We start from the raw sequence: 12,790 nt of genomic DNA, 5'->3' as shown, positions 1-12,790 counted from the left end.
TGGAAGTGTTTCAAACATGTGAACACGTTTCGACCCCAAGCTGAGGCAAGATTTTAAAAGTGTATGATTGGAAGATGTTTGATGAATTGACATGATCATTTTGGACACAATAAACAGTAATAAACTGCAACCAGGCTGCTTTATTGTACTTTACACTACAAACCCTTTCAGCTGATGCTGATTTATTGATTTGATGTCACGATGACTGGAGTAACAGCTGTCTGATACATAACACGGGTTCACTCCTCAACTGTTGTGTTGATTGACTTCATTCCATTTGTATTATTTGTTGCAAATAATTTCCGTTGCATAACTTTCTTTTCCTTTGTTTTACTCAGTGTCTTCAGGCCCAAACAGGAAGTCTTGGATCTCTTCTTCAGCAGGGATGTTGTCCACATTGCTGACTTTGACTCTCTGGGCAACAGGCATGCATCTGGGCATGAGCTTCCTCCCACTCTGAAAGACAATTGTCGAAAAGTGTGCAGTTGAATCAGCTGCCGTTCATTGTCTAAATCATTAAAGGTGAATAATGTAAAATAGTGTTTAAAAGAAGGAAGTTGTTTTTGGTTTTGTAATAAGCTGTAATACATTTAAACAGATTTCATTCAGTGTCACCCCTTATAAATGCAGACCAGATATTCAGTTCAGATATTTACTTGTGCTAAAATCAAATTTGGAGAAAAGGCAAATGACTTACTATTTTCTTGGAGTCAGCGAGGGATCTCTCCAAGTACCTCCTCATCCTTTCTTTTTGTTTTTCTCTCTGTTCTTTCAGCTTTTCTTCACGCTGCCTGCAACATTGTACAGGAAGACAGGTTTAAAAAAAAAAAATAAAAAAATGATTCTAATGTATTTTTTTTATTCAGTTTGGAAATAATGTTTTGAAGTAAAAAAAAAACAACTCCCTATGTACCGTGCATCCCAGGACTTACATTACTGCCATTACTTTCAGAAGAGGCTATATTTACTTAGAGAGCACAATGTTTGTTTTAGAGAGCACAATGTTTGTTTTCACAGTTATGCAGATGATACACAATTGTACATCGCTGCTGAACCAATGATGATGCAGCTACGCGCTCCATCACTGAATGTCTTTTAGCAATAAATAAATGGATGAGCAATAATTTCCTAAAATTAAACGAGGATAAAACAGAAATCCTCCTCGTCGGCCCCAAAACAAAAAGGGAAATCGTAGAAAATGATCTGGGGCAACTAACTCCGTGGGTACGATCAGAGGTAACTAGTCTTGGTGTAATCTTAGACTCTGATCTAAGTTTCAAGGCCATTGATAAGGTGACAAAAACTTATTTTTTTTCCACCTCACAAACAAAGCCAGGGTTTAAAAATCAGACAGATGGTGAAAAGTTGATTCATGCCTTCATTTCTAGCCAACTGGACCACTTTCATGCACTTTTTACTGGCTGACCAAAGAAAACAACAGAGAGACTTCAGCTCATGCAAAACTCTGCAGCTCGAGTATTAACCAGAACCAAGAGCAGAGAACACATCAGTCCAGTTCTGGCTGCTCTGCACGGTTTACCTGTCAGACACAGGATTGACTTTAAGCTCCTCCTCCTCACATATAAAGCTCTTAATGGGCTCGGACCAAGTTACATCTCTAACTCTCTGGTGAACTATGAGTCTTCAAAAACACTGAGATCATCTGCTGCTGGTTTATTGGAGGTTCACAGCAACAGTTGAAAGAACATTGGGGATTCAGCTTTTGTCAGCGACGCTCCAAAGCTGTGGAACAAACTACCAGTTAGATATCAGGGAAGCTGCTCAGTTAATACCTTCAAAAGAAAGCTCAAAACATATATTATCTTTACAATAACCTTTAACTAGCTACTCTTGAAGCTGTCTTGCACTTGAACTACCACGCCTTTAAAATGCATGTTGTTCATTTTATATTTTAACTATATATTTTGATAAAACTTAAAAAGACTCATATGTAAGTGAAAAGGGAATTTTAGTAGTGTACGAGCGGGTTGGACCCGTGTGAGCTTTTAACCGAGGTTGAGCAGAAACCTGGAGGTACACTGACGAGTCTCCCTTAAAAGTATTTACTAAGACCACAGCAGAAAAGGAGATTTAATCTCCAGTGTATTACTGGATAATATTAGATCTAGAAAAGTGCACAAGACGTACAACTGCCACAACGGCTTTTTCCATTACTTCATATCATAAATTGAATCCTAGAGAACGACCCAAATCAATCTTGTATTTAATTTTATGTTTTTTAACTGTTTCTTATGCATTTGATCTGTTTTATCTCATTTCTTTTCTATATTATTAAATGTTCCTTTATTTCTGTTTTTATGTGAAACACTGAATGTAATGCTCTTGCTGTGAAGCACTTTGAGCTGCATTTCTTGTATAAAAGGTGCTATACAAATAAAGTTTATTATTATTGTTATTATTATTTGTTATTATTTTTTTTTCCTGTCGTTAACCCCGTACACACTGGAGGTCCCTGTACTGGGACCGGGCGGTTATATTTCATTTTGTGAAGGTTGCAGAGTGTTGCACATCCACTGAAGAGGCCTCATCCTGCTACTACGACTAAAGTAGACGTAACATGGATGTTTGTTGTGCTGCATTTACTGTGTGTTACATCAACTCTGGTAGAGATGCAGTTGAGAATGTTTTATAACAGATTCAGTACCAGCAGTGTTTACTGAAAGTCTTTGTTGTAGATTTCCAGATCTTACTCTGGCCTGGTGATGTGGACAACGAGACTTATTTCAAAGTGTCCCACAAGTCTTCTCCATAGAGCCCAAGAGTGATCAGTCTGACCTCAGTTTTGTAGCTGTTACTGACTGAATGTTTTTTCAGGTATATTTTTCAGAAAATGGCCAAGGCCTCAAGGAGTTCAGACAAAGTAAGCAGAACAGAGTCATGACACATACCTGCTCCTCTTCTCGCTGTCCTTGATCATTTTCATCAACTCCAGTTTTTCCTCAGGGATGCTCTCGAGGCCCTGCAGCAGAACAGAAATGCGCTTCTCAATATTGGCCAGCTTCTCCAAAGTGCTGAGGTTGGTCATCCTGTCGTCCACGCAGCTGCGATGCACCTCCGCCACCTTTTCACTGAGAGCTTCCAACATCACATCCTGTAAGCAGGAGAAACACACTCAGACAGTAAGCATTAACAAGCTGTGGACACCACTTCTGTGATTTTAGGAAGTTGATAACAGACATTCCTTTAAAGATTTACAAAAGGCTGATCTTTGGTAAAGATGTGGTCAAACCGTGCATTCTGTTTCCTTACTTGGTCTTCTGTGTTTAATGACACATGGAGTTGAACCTTCTGTTCCAGCTTGGCACTCCTCGCCTTCTCCTTGCCGATTCTCTGGTTCATGTCATTGACCTGCAGAGCTATCTGTTCTTCATCCTTTTCACTTGAGACAGAGAGAAATCAGGGGTGCAGGGATGTGATCATGTAGAGAGGAACCAATAGTAAATGATAAAGTGTAATAAGAGGTCTGAGATTCAAAAGAAACTTCGGTATCTGGTGAAAATGGAACAATAGCACTTCATTTATTCGAAGAGCCTCGACACTTTGTGCTTACATCTTCTTCCTGGTTCTCTCGGTGGACTGTTGGAGCTCCTCCAGTGTCTCCTCCACCCTCGTAGAGTTCTGGATGAGGGACAGGTTCTGCTCTGTCAGCTGTGTTAACAGATCCAGTAGCTGCTGGGGATCAGTGAAGTACAGCTCTGGCTCATCCTACACAGCAGTGACACAACAAGGTGGGTAAAACACGCCACTCTGAACACTGCGAGTAAACATTCAAGATTGAAAGTAGATGCTCCGTTAACTTTGTAAATGATTTATAGTTACAAACACTGACCTCATATTCTGAGCTGTCATTGTCCGGTTTAGAATTTGTGACTCTGAAATGACAAAGTAAAAGTTTTAGAAGTGTGAGAATGTTTGCAGTAGCATTTAATGGAAGTACTGAATATTGCTTTTATGATTTATGATAATTATTACTAACAGTTAACTGTATTTATGACCCTCTGCAGCATGTTTATTACACAAGCATAGTGTGAAATATTTTTTGCAATTGAATGAACCAAAAGCAATATCATTAATAAACATGGACATTTAATTCATTAATTTATTTGTTTTTAAATTAAATTATTTAGATATATTTCTTTTATTATTTTCTAATGCATTTCTGCATCATTATGCAAATGAGGGGTGTGTCATTTAAATTGAGGTGGCCGGGCTTGGAAGGAGTTTGGTTTATATTTCGTCGGCCCCACAAAAAACTTGATAGTCCTGACTGGCAGTATTATTTTCAGCTGGAATATAAAATGTGCCTGTGATGATCTGCTGACTAGAGGTAGCCATTTCTGTTGTGAGTCTGGCCTTTGGTGTGTTAATAAGTTAAGTATATTTGATACACTAAGCGGAGAGCTATCCTGCAATCGATTTTCATTTTTGCCTCAAACTGGGTTTGACTCCATTAATTCAAGATCAAATAACAGTATAAAAATTCGGTCTTTAAATGTTAAAAATGACTTTTATGTATTTCAATGCATTTTGCTGAACACTTAGTGAAAACATTGATGACAAATCATATTTGCCACCACATCAAAATGAATGAGTCTACAAGAGAAACACTGGATGTGCACAAGAACAAAAGGATGCTGTGATTGAAGTGTGCTGATGCTTCCATACAGAGTGTTGCTGTGAGCTGAGGACAGTCTGCTCTCTGTGACGGACGGCAGCTCTCTACCTGGACTGGACACCTTGTTCTCCAAACCTGTGAGCATGTAAGTAATCGAAGAATCCTTAAAAATAATAGCAGAGTACCGTGATGCTGATCCTGATGATCTATTTTGTGTTGATTTACTTGGTTTTAACATGCACTAAAGGAAAGTACTTGCCATTCCTGGTCTCCATCTCTTCAGGCTCCCTGTTCTGGTTGTCTTGTGGGTCTCTGTCAGAAAGGACTTTAACTCTCAAAGCTGTTGTCCTCTGGGCCTCCTGCCACTCTGGAGGAGACAGCTTGAATAGAAGCTCCTTGTATCTCTTGTAGTCGATCAGGATTTCTTCAAACTTGGCAACTTCACTATGAAAAAGAAGGACTACATTTTAAACCACAAGACTTAACACTGTCCATTTAGATGCATTCACTTTTACTCATAGTTCCTCTCAGTGCACCTTTTGGGTAAACACTCTTATGCACTAAAACATGCAAAATGTACACACTCACAGAGTATTTGAATGCTACCTTTTAATGGTCCCTATTTCACCAGTTAGCCTCTTGATCTCAGTGTTCTTCTCCTGTTTGGACTTGGCCTCCCGTTCAAAACTGACAACAGAGACAACCGTTTACACATCATAAAAATGTCCTCTTGTCAGCGCCAAAGTAAGTCTTCATCCAGGAGTAATTTTAGAGTAAAACACCATTGCAAGAACAGCATGTGCAGTGACAATAACAACGTATGTAGATTCATCTCACAGCGTTCGGGCCTCCACAGACTTCTTCTCGTTCTCCCTGAGAAACTGTTCAAAGTGGAGGTTGTCTCTCTCGATGCTCTTTTCGAGTTGCTTCAGCTGCCTCTCCTCTTTAGCAATGGCCTTGTCCATCTTCAAAATCTCAGACCTCTTTGTCATCAGAGATAGCTGAGGAAAGGAGAATGGGGGTAAATTAAGGAGAAGAGGACAAAGTCAGACACATAAAAAGAAGATATTAAGTTGCAATCTCTGACCGTCCTGGTCGGATTTTAGTTTAAATCTCACAAATCCTTCTTCAGTTTCCTGCTTCCATTTTCATGTATTTTTGACGATTTGTTGCTCTTATCTTTGAACTTTTTGTCTTATTCAGTACCTCTGGGATCAATGACTTCAGAAATCAATGCTGCTCATTACACATTTTAGTTTTAGTCAGAGAGAACAGCGCTGCACCATTACTTCTAACAGTTGTCATCTGCTTATTCTAATTCATGGGCAACATTTAGGAGTAAATCATACACATTAATGTGAAGATGAAAGCCTTCTAGTTGGAACAAACTCCACAGTTTACCCTCACACTCACAACGGACCATGGTACAGGAGATCAAATTAAAAAAGACTCCACATTTCAGCAGTTTTCAGCATGTCATCGTTTTTAATTTGTCTCTTGCACACCACTAAACCTCATGGAGATGCGATCTTACATCACAGGAAAAGTCCTTTAATTCTGTTGGAACAACAGATCTGGTACATACAGCAGCACTTGTCTGAAGGAAGATTGAAAGTAACAGAGAAACTATCAAATATAACTGAAGATCATAAAAATTAAATCATGATGAGTGCTGTGAGACGATATCCACCTTTTCAGATCAGGCAAAGATTTAGATCCACTGAGTTTAGATGATGGTTGTGGTTCAGTAAGATTAGATAGCAGCGACAAAGTAAAACCACTCATTCAAAAAGCATCACAGGTACAGTTGAGTCAGACGATGAGTCTAGATTGTTTTAATGGCTCCACGACTTTTAAGATTTTAAAAACTCCAGAAATCCTTTACCTCCAAAACTGCCTTCTGCCGCTCCATCGAGATTAAGTCATGTTTTCTGTCCTTTGTCAGATTTTCTGGGGACAAAGCACAGCCAGTAGTTGGCATCAAAATCAGCAAGATTTTTTATTACAAGTAACGTACACAGCTAAATGAAGAGCCTTTATTTTGACTCCACTTACGTTGTTTCATCGTGACCATTTTCAGCTCATGTCTGTCTGATCTTGGTTTTGGGAGAACTGTCTTACTCTTGACTTGTTTTAAATTCTTCATCTTTTCATTTTCCTCCTCCTCCTCCCCCTCCTCCACTTCTCCCACCAGCTCATTCTTCAGCTTGGCCATCATTCTTGCAGCGTGGGTCGTCTTCTGATCAATCGGCTGAGCCAGAAATTTACGCATCTCCTGAGCAAAAAGGCAAACAAACAGCAGCTTGAATTCAACACAGCAATGTTTTACCCCCTGAAAATGCCGATATAAAAGTATAATACAGTGGAGAGAAAACCTTTCATTTGTACATACGCAGTTGTACTCAAACACACAGACTGACCTCTTTTCGGGCCCCTCTTTCGTTTACACTCAGTAGAAAAATGCTGTCACTGTCTGGCACTTTGAAGGGGCTCAGTTGTGCCTTCCTCCTCCTCGGCCCTACACATGGAAACAAAGACGAACAGTGCATGACGTTTTCTGTTATCTCTTTTCTCTTTCTACAGTTGTAGTTTATACAGATTTATCACTCTGCCCACTATACCTATTTTTGGTGATTTGGCAGCACCATTAGTCGCTGAAACAACAAGGCTGCCTGAAGAAACCCCTGCTCCTTCTGTTGAAAACATATTCTTAATAATGGTACAAATTCATCTTCAGCCACTGACTGTACTTATGTGTGAAACATGGCATAAGAGCAGAAACTTACTCAGCTGCGTTGACGACATCTTTGAGGCACAGCAGCACCAGCTCAGCGTTTAATTTGACTGCATGTGTAAAACAAACAAACAAAACAAACAAACAAAGTTTTCGAAGGCAAAACAGCATTTTACATTTCTGAAAATTACAAGCCAGACTGACATCCTCTGGCAGGGAGTCCTGGCTGTTACCTCGAAGACGTTGACTCAAAGTGACTGAACCATTGATGTCAAGGCTTCTTAACTTTGATTTTTAAGCTGTAAAAACCTTTCCTAAGGAATAACATCCAATTTACAAACCGGACAGTTTGAAATGTATTTATTATCATTAAAAGTTCTGCACACTCAAAATGTGTGTTGCTGTTTTTTTTAGTTCGGCTTGTGTTGGACGGAAACGTGATCTGACTGCACTTATCAGAACTATGAAGGTCGTTAGAAGAGACACAACCAAGCAAACATGAAAACAGCTGTGGGGGGAGCCTAGGTGTGTAGGGTTTTTATTTTATCAGAAAGTTTTAACTCCTTTATTCTCCCCTCCATCTCTAATGTTATAGCCCTTTTTATACACCTTGTTTGGGTGCAAAGGCGTTTTCATCTATACCATAGAAAGTGTCAAACAGTCCGGCCTTTGAGGCTTTGTATTTTCTTGTAACCCAGGTACAAAGTCTATTATTTTTTCAATATGTTTGCAAATTGTAGTCTATATTGAGGTTATACGCTGCATATTCCCCCCCATAAAATAATGTTGAATGAAATTATCAGAAAATAACTCACATAAATCAAACCTTGGGATAGAGACGGAGAGGAAACAACACGTTTGTTGGCTGACCTTTAGTTTTTATGATTTAACTTAGTCTACATTTTTTCTTCTAAATTAAAGCTAGTTATTTGGTATATTAATTCCGTTTTCAAAAGTTGTTCAGACAACTTTCTGAATTCTGACCAACAAAAAAACAAAAACAATTTCAGATGTTTCTGACAAGATAAATGTGATGAACAGAAAGTACAGTCCTCTCAATAGGCTATGCCAGTTTGCTTGCAAACAAGTCAGCCCCGTCTTTACCAGGATAAACAAACTGGGCCGAGCTGCTCTGCAGGTTATCATAGAATAAACTGTTTTTAACACTTCTTCAGTTTGGTGTCGGGGGAAGTCAACCTACCGTCTGATAATGCTGTCCATAATCACAACAGAGCTTTCTTCTCCCAGATCAACAACAACTGGGTTTGTGTACTGTTGTCATGGTAACTGTTACCTTCACGGTCTCCTAATAATGTTCGTAGTCACTGCCTCGTTTAACTTCCTGGCTTTTATGCATTATAGTTTGAATGAATTATTTACTTGTAATTGTTTCTTCAGGCTATATATATATTTTAATTTATATATGAATATGTATTATTATTATCATCACATCAGCATATATCCATTTTCATTGGTATTTTAGCAACTAAAAGTGTACAACAGGCTACATCAAAGAAAGTAAGCAGAAGGCTTTAATTCTCTCACATTATTTATTACTAACACAGTTAACTTGTAGTTACTGTGAGTGATCTTCAGGACCATATCAATTCTCCACTAGATGGCATAGGCAGGTCATAAAATCTATCTCAGGCTAAACTCAATATATTGTGTTTACTGTACGGATGTCTTCATAAGAGAAACCCCGATTTCCAGATTAAAAGAAATGCTGTTGAAAAACATAGATTGTATTTGTAAGTAGAATCTGTGTCAGTGATCATTTCTTCCGAAGTTAACTGGACTTGATTGCCAACACTTCTTTTAGTTCATTGTTTATACCAGTGAATAAACTTAGAAGCTGATACTGTACATTCACTCCCACGCATCCACACATGACCCTGCACATCTCAGCTCAACAAAGCAGCCCACACACAACACTTGCTTGTAGGAAATCCCAGTGTCAGATTGTTGGGTTAAAGTAATGCAAACACATGGAGGAGTGTTGGCTCACTCAACAGAAAAGGGCATGTTGTGTAAGAAAGGAGGAACAGTGTTTTATTCAGTTTTGAAGGAACAGCTTCATGAGCCACTTGGATAGGAAACCTACAGCAAGCACAGGGAAAAATACTTTCTTTGCATTTCCAGCAATGTAAATGAAACAAAGTTTACAAAGACTGTTCTCCGGCACAGTTGCTCAGAAAGTTGTTTTGTTTATCACCGCTTTACATTATAGATAATACTGATTACTGTACCATGAAGATGCTGTGAATACAGCTGGTTTCTTATATAGCATTGCATCAGTTGTTTGAGCATTACAGATTGCTTTTACCTCCTCCGCCTATGCAGTCCAAAGATGGTGGATATTTGGTATTATATAAGAGGTGAACATTCAGCCCTTTATGGATGATGAAACAAACAGATTGTCTTTAAAAATAATTTACAACGCCACCTTCAGTTAACCTTTGAAGATAAAAAAAAAAGGAAATGACCAGATCAATGAATACACAGAAAACAATACACTTCTTGAGGATAAATGTGAAATTAATGTTTTTTTTTAAAAGCTGCCTCCCTCCCTCAGGTCTTGCAGTAGGTTGAGGTGGCTGAGTGAAACAACAGCCCTGACCGCCCGTCTTGAAACAAACATTGAAGCTGAGTTGGAGCTGCCACGCTGTCAGGCAGCTGCTGAGTCCATATGAGTGGATTGCACGGCTTCAAACTCAGACAGCATTTCATGACGTGTGGCTGTTTTTGTATATCTCCCTGAACTTAATTTATTTTAAAATCTCAGGGATTGTTTTTTTTTTTTCTTCCCAGAATCAATAAGCAATTTTTACAGCAGTTTGCAAAGCTTCTGGTCTCATTATAAAAGCACAAATCAAAGTTTGTCATTAATCGATGGGCTTTGTAGTTATAAAATCCTGTTATTAATAACCAATACCTCTTAGTATCAAATGATTACTAAGTAAGGCCCCTTACACACATCATTACGGGCACATGGCATGAACTATGTTCACACTGATAACTGACAATACTTTTAATAATTTGTACATGAAGATTCAGTCTTGTCATTGTGAACACAGTTTATTTGTTTTAAAATTATCTCAATTCAAGGTCTCTTTTTTCCAATAACTTTCAACCATACCCCACAGTCTTCTTCAGTGAATCAAACACAGGAATTTACTTGGGTCATCACATTAACTTTGTGGACCACCTTTTACCACTCATGTATAACCAGTTGTTATCATGTGGCTAAAGTTCTGAGTTCACCTGACTGAAGGTCTGGAGTGTGATAGAAAGCTGTCAGGAAAAAGTGAGTGAATTGAAAATGTGATCATTTGTTTTTCATGATTTTGTAAAATTGTGTATTCTTGTTCGTAAGAAGAGTCTTAACAAAATTAGAAGTTAGAAATGTAAGCTTGTAGCATCATAATCAAAAAGACTTGAGGCTGTAATTTCAGCCAAAGGTGCTTCAACAAAGTATTGAGAAAAGGCCATGAATACTTATGTACATGCTATATTTTCGTTCTTTTATTTTTAATAGATTTGCAAAAATTTTAAACAAACTTTTTTCACTTTGTCATTATGGGATATTATGGGGTAACATAACAAAATGTGGAAAAAGTGAAGTGCTGTGAATACTTTCCGGATGCACTGTGTTTCGAATGACTTGTAAATATTTAATAAAACTTGGAGGGACACGATTGGCAAAGCCTCAAAATTGAATGAATATGCTCAAATGATTATATTTGGTATTATGATTATCCTTGCTTGTACTCTCAAACAATATGTCTAATTGAATGAATTATTGCACTGTGAATTGGGAAAGGCACTTTCTAAATATAGGGTACTCAGAAGCATGTCTAATGCCAGTTTACGCAGAATAATTATTTACCGTGGAAATGAGTGAAGCTTCAGCTTGACGTAAAGCACAGAAATTGAGACATTATTCAAATCCTCCAAATGTCTGTACCGGCAGAGCCAGTTCAGTTTATACTTCTCTTTTCATGCAATGGAGGTTTAATGAAAGGTAACAGCATTAACATTTACATTTTTCTCAATCATAAAAAATATATATAACTTTTGATGAAAATGAACAGCATTCATTTTATACACAATGCCTTGAACTTGGATGAGTTAAAAATGTGTATTTTAGGGATATAGAGCTTTTATAAAAGTGTGGCATCATTATTATTTTTTGACTTGTGGTGACTGTCACTATTAAGACAGTAAAAACGATTAGTTTTTTCCAGCAGCAGCTGTTTTTACTGAAAAACTGTACACAGAACATTAAAACAAAGTTAGCGACTAACTGGTGAAGAGAAAAGTCTCCCAAATAAAAGAACTAAATATATTTCCAAAGGTCAGGTGGTCAGACTGAACACTAATATTTATTTAGGTATTGAGTATGCAAACATGCCATCCAGAACCAGTGTTGGTGGCCATATTGTGGCTGAACATAGATACATCTTTGTTTTCTCTAATACAGTTGTTATGGCGCTCAAGGTCTGTTAGCTGCTCATGTGCTGAGAAGGTAAAGTGGTTGAATCTGTTTCACAAACCTTCGCTGGAAGTCTTATTTATTTGTGTTGCTTGGATTGAAACCTTCTTAACTGTTTTTTTTGTTGTTTTTTTTGCCCACCGGCTTGTTTTTTCTCCCAAGTGTTTTGTATTTAGAGTGAGTAATTAAAAGTCTTTCCTTAATTCAACCTGCCTGTTGTCTTTTGGGACATTCCCTTGTTTAATTGTAACAGCTTTGTTCAGAGTTGGAGGGTATCTAGCTGGAGATACACTTACTCTTTAACCATGCATCTGTGTCGAGAGCAGGCTGTGTTGTGAATGTAACTGTTCACGTTCTTGCCAATATCCTTTGCGTGTTACTGCTAAATTCTGCTGGAGTGCGAAGCAGAAAACTGAGTGGATAAATAGAACTTCTGGATTTGTACGATGCAAACAAGATACATCGGGACATTAATGTATTGTTCTGTGGAAAATTGGTCTCCATGAACCAATTACTGTTAAAAGTTGCTCAGCCCGCTCAGCTGTCTGATGGCGGGGTAACAAACCATCTCAGATCTATTTTTCCTAAATTTTTCTGATGTATGTGAGAGTAATAGATTTGAACTTGATTCCATTTATTTTTACACAAACTTCAAAAATGTTACTGATCTCACGCTAACGATTCTGACAAACATATGTGGCATACTTTGCAGGAGCAGTGACATGCCGTTCATGTATAAATCACATCTTGTGGACACGTGTTAATTTGCACTTGCACAACAACCCTCCTAACGGATGCAGGATACATGAGGCAGTTATCATGGGCATGCGAAAACACATAAAAACAACATCTCCAGCCTGTGTATGTGTGCAGTTTCTTTGACTAATGTAAGGCCAGCCATTGATGGTCAGTCTTCTGCTTGTTA

General features: G+C 38.2%; 1 protein-coding gene across 1 annotated transcript; it reads right to left on the bottom strand.

The window, feature by feature from the left end:
- Positions 1-141: 141 nt before the first annotated feature.
- On the bottom strand, positions 142-8,627 carry LOC138211317 (cilia- and flagella-associated protein 100-like). Its single transcript, XM_069171095.1, has 16 exons — positions 8,572-8,627; positions 7,423-7,480; positions 7,258-7,329; positions 7,057-7,154; positions 6,692-6,911; positions 6,522-6,586; positions 5,474-5,637; positions 5,243-5,323; positions 4,896-5,080; positions 4,687-4,771; positions 3,851-3,893; positions 3,572-3,726; positions 3,271-3,400; positions 2,910-3,112; positions 698-791; positions 142-456 (listed from the first exon to the last, which is right to left on the bottom strand). Exons 2-16 carry the CDS (start codon positions 7,439-7,441, stop codon positions 331-333), a joined length of 1,740 nt encoding a protein of 579 aa, XP_069027196.1. The 5' UTR covers positions 7,442-7,480; positions 8,572-8,627; the 3' UTR covers positions 142-330.
- Positions 8,628-12,790: the final 4,163 nt, after the last annotated feature.

Source organism: Embiotoca jacksoni, unplaced genomic scaffold, assembly GCF_022577435.1.
Source record: "Embiotoca jacksoni isolate LCO1_2020_lvr unplaced genomic scaffold, fEmbJac1.0.p SCAF_5, whole genome shotgun sequence".
NCBI lineage: Eukaryota > Metazoa > Chordata > Actinopteri > Embiotocidae > Embiotoca > Embiotoca jacksoni.
Note: the sequence above shows the minus strand (reverse complement) of the source record. Positions and strands in the feature narration are given on the sequence as shown.

Bases quoted from the DNA above. Each gene is read 5' to 3' on its own strand.
- LOC138211317 (XM_069171095.1), bottom strand. The intron at 6,587-6,691 runs GTAAGTGGAGTC...CTTTGTCCCCAG, and splicing joins AATGGTCACGATGAAACAAC to AAAATCTGACAAAGGACAGA. The intron at 5,081-5,242 runs GTAGCATTCAAA...TCTTTTTCATAG, and splicing joins GAAATAGGGACCATTAAAAG to TGAAGTTGCCAAGTTTGAAG.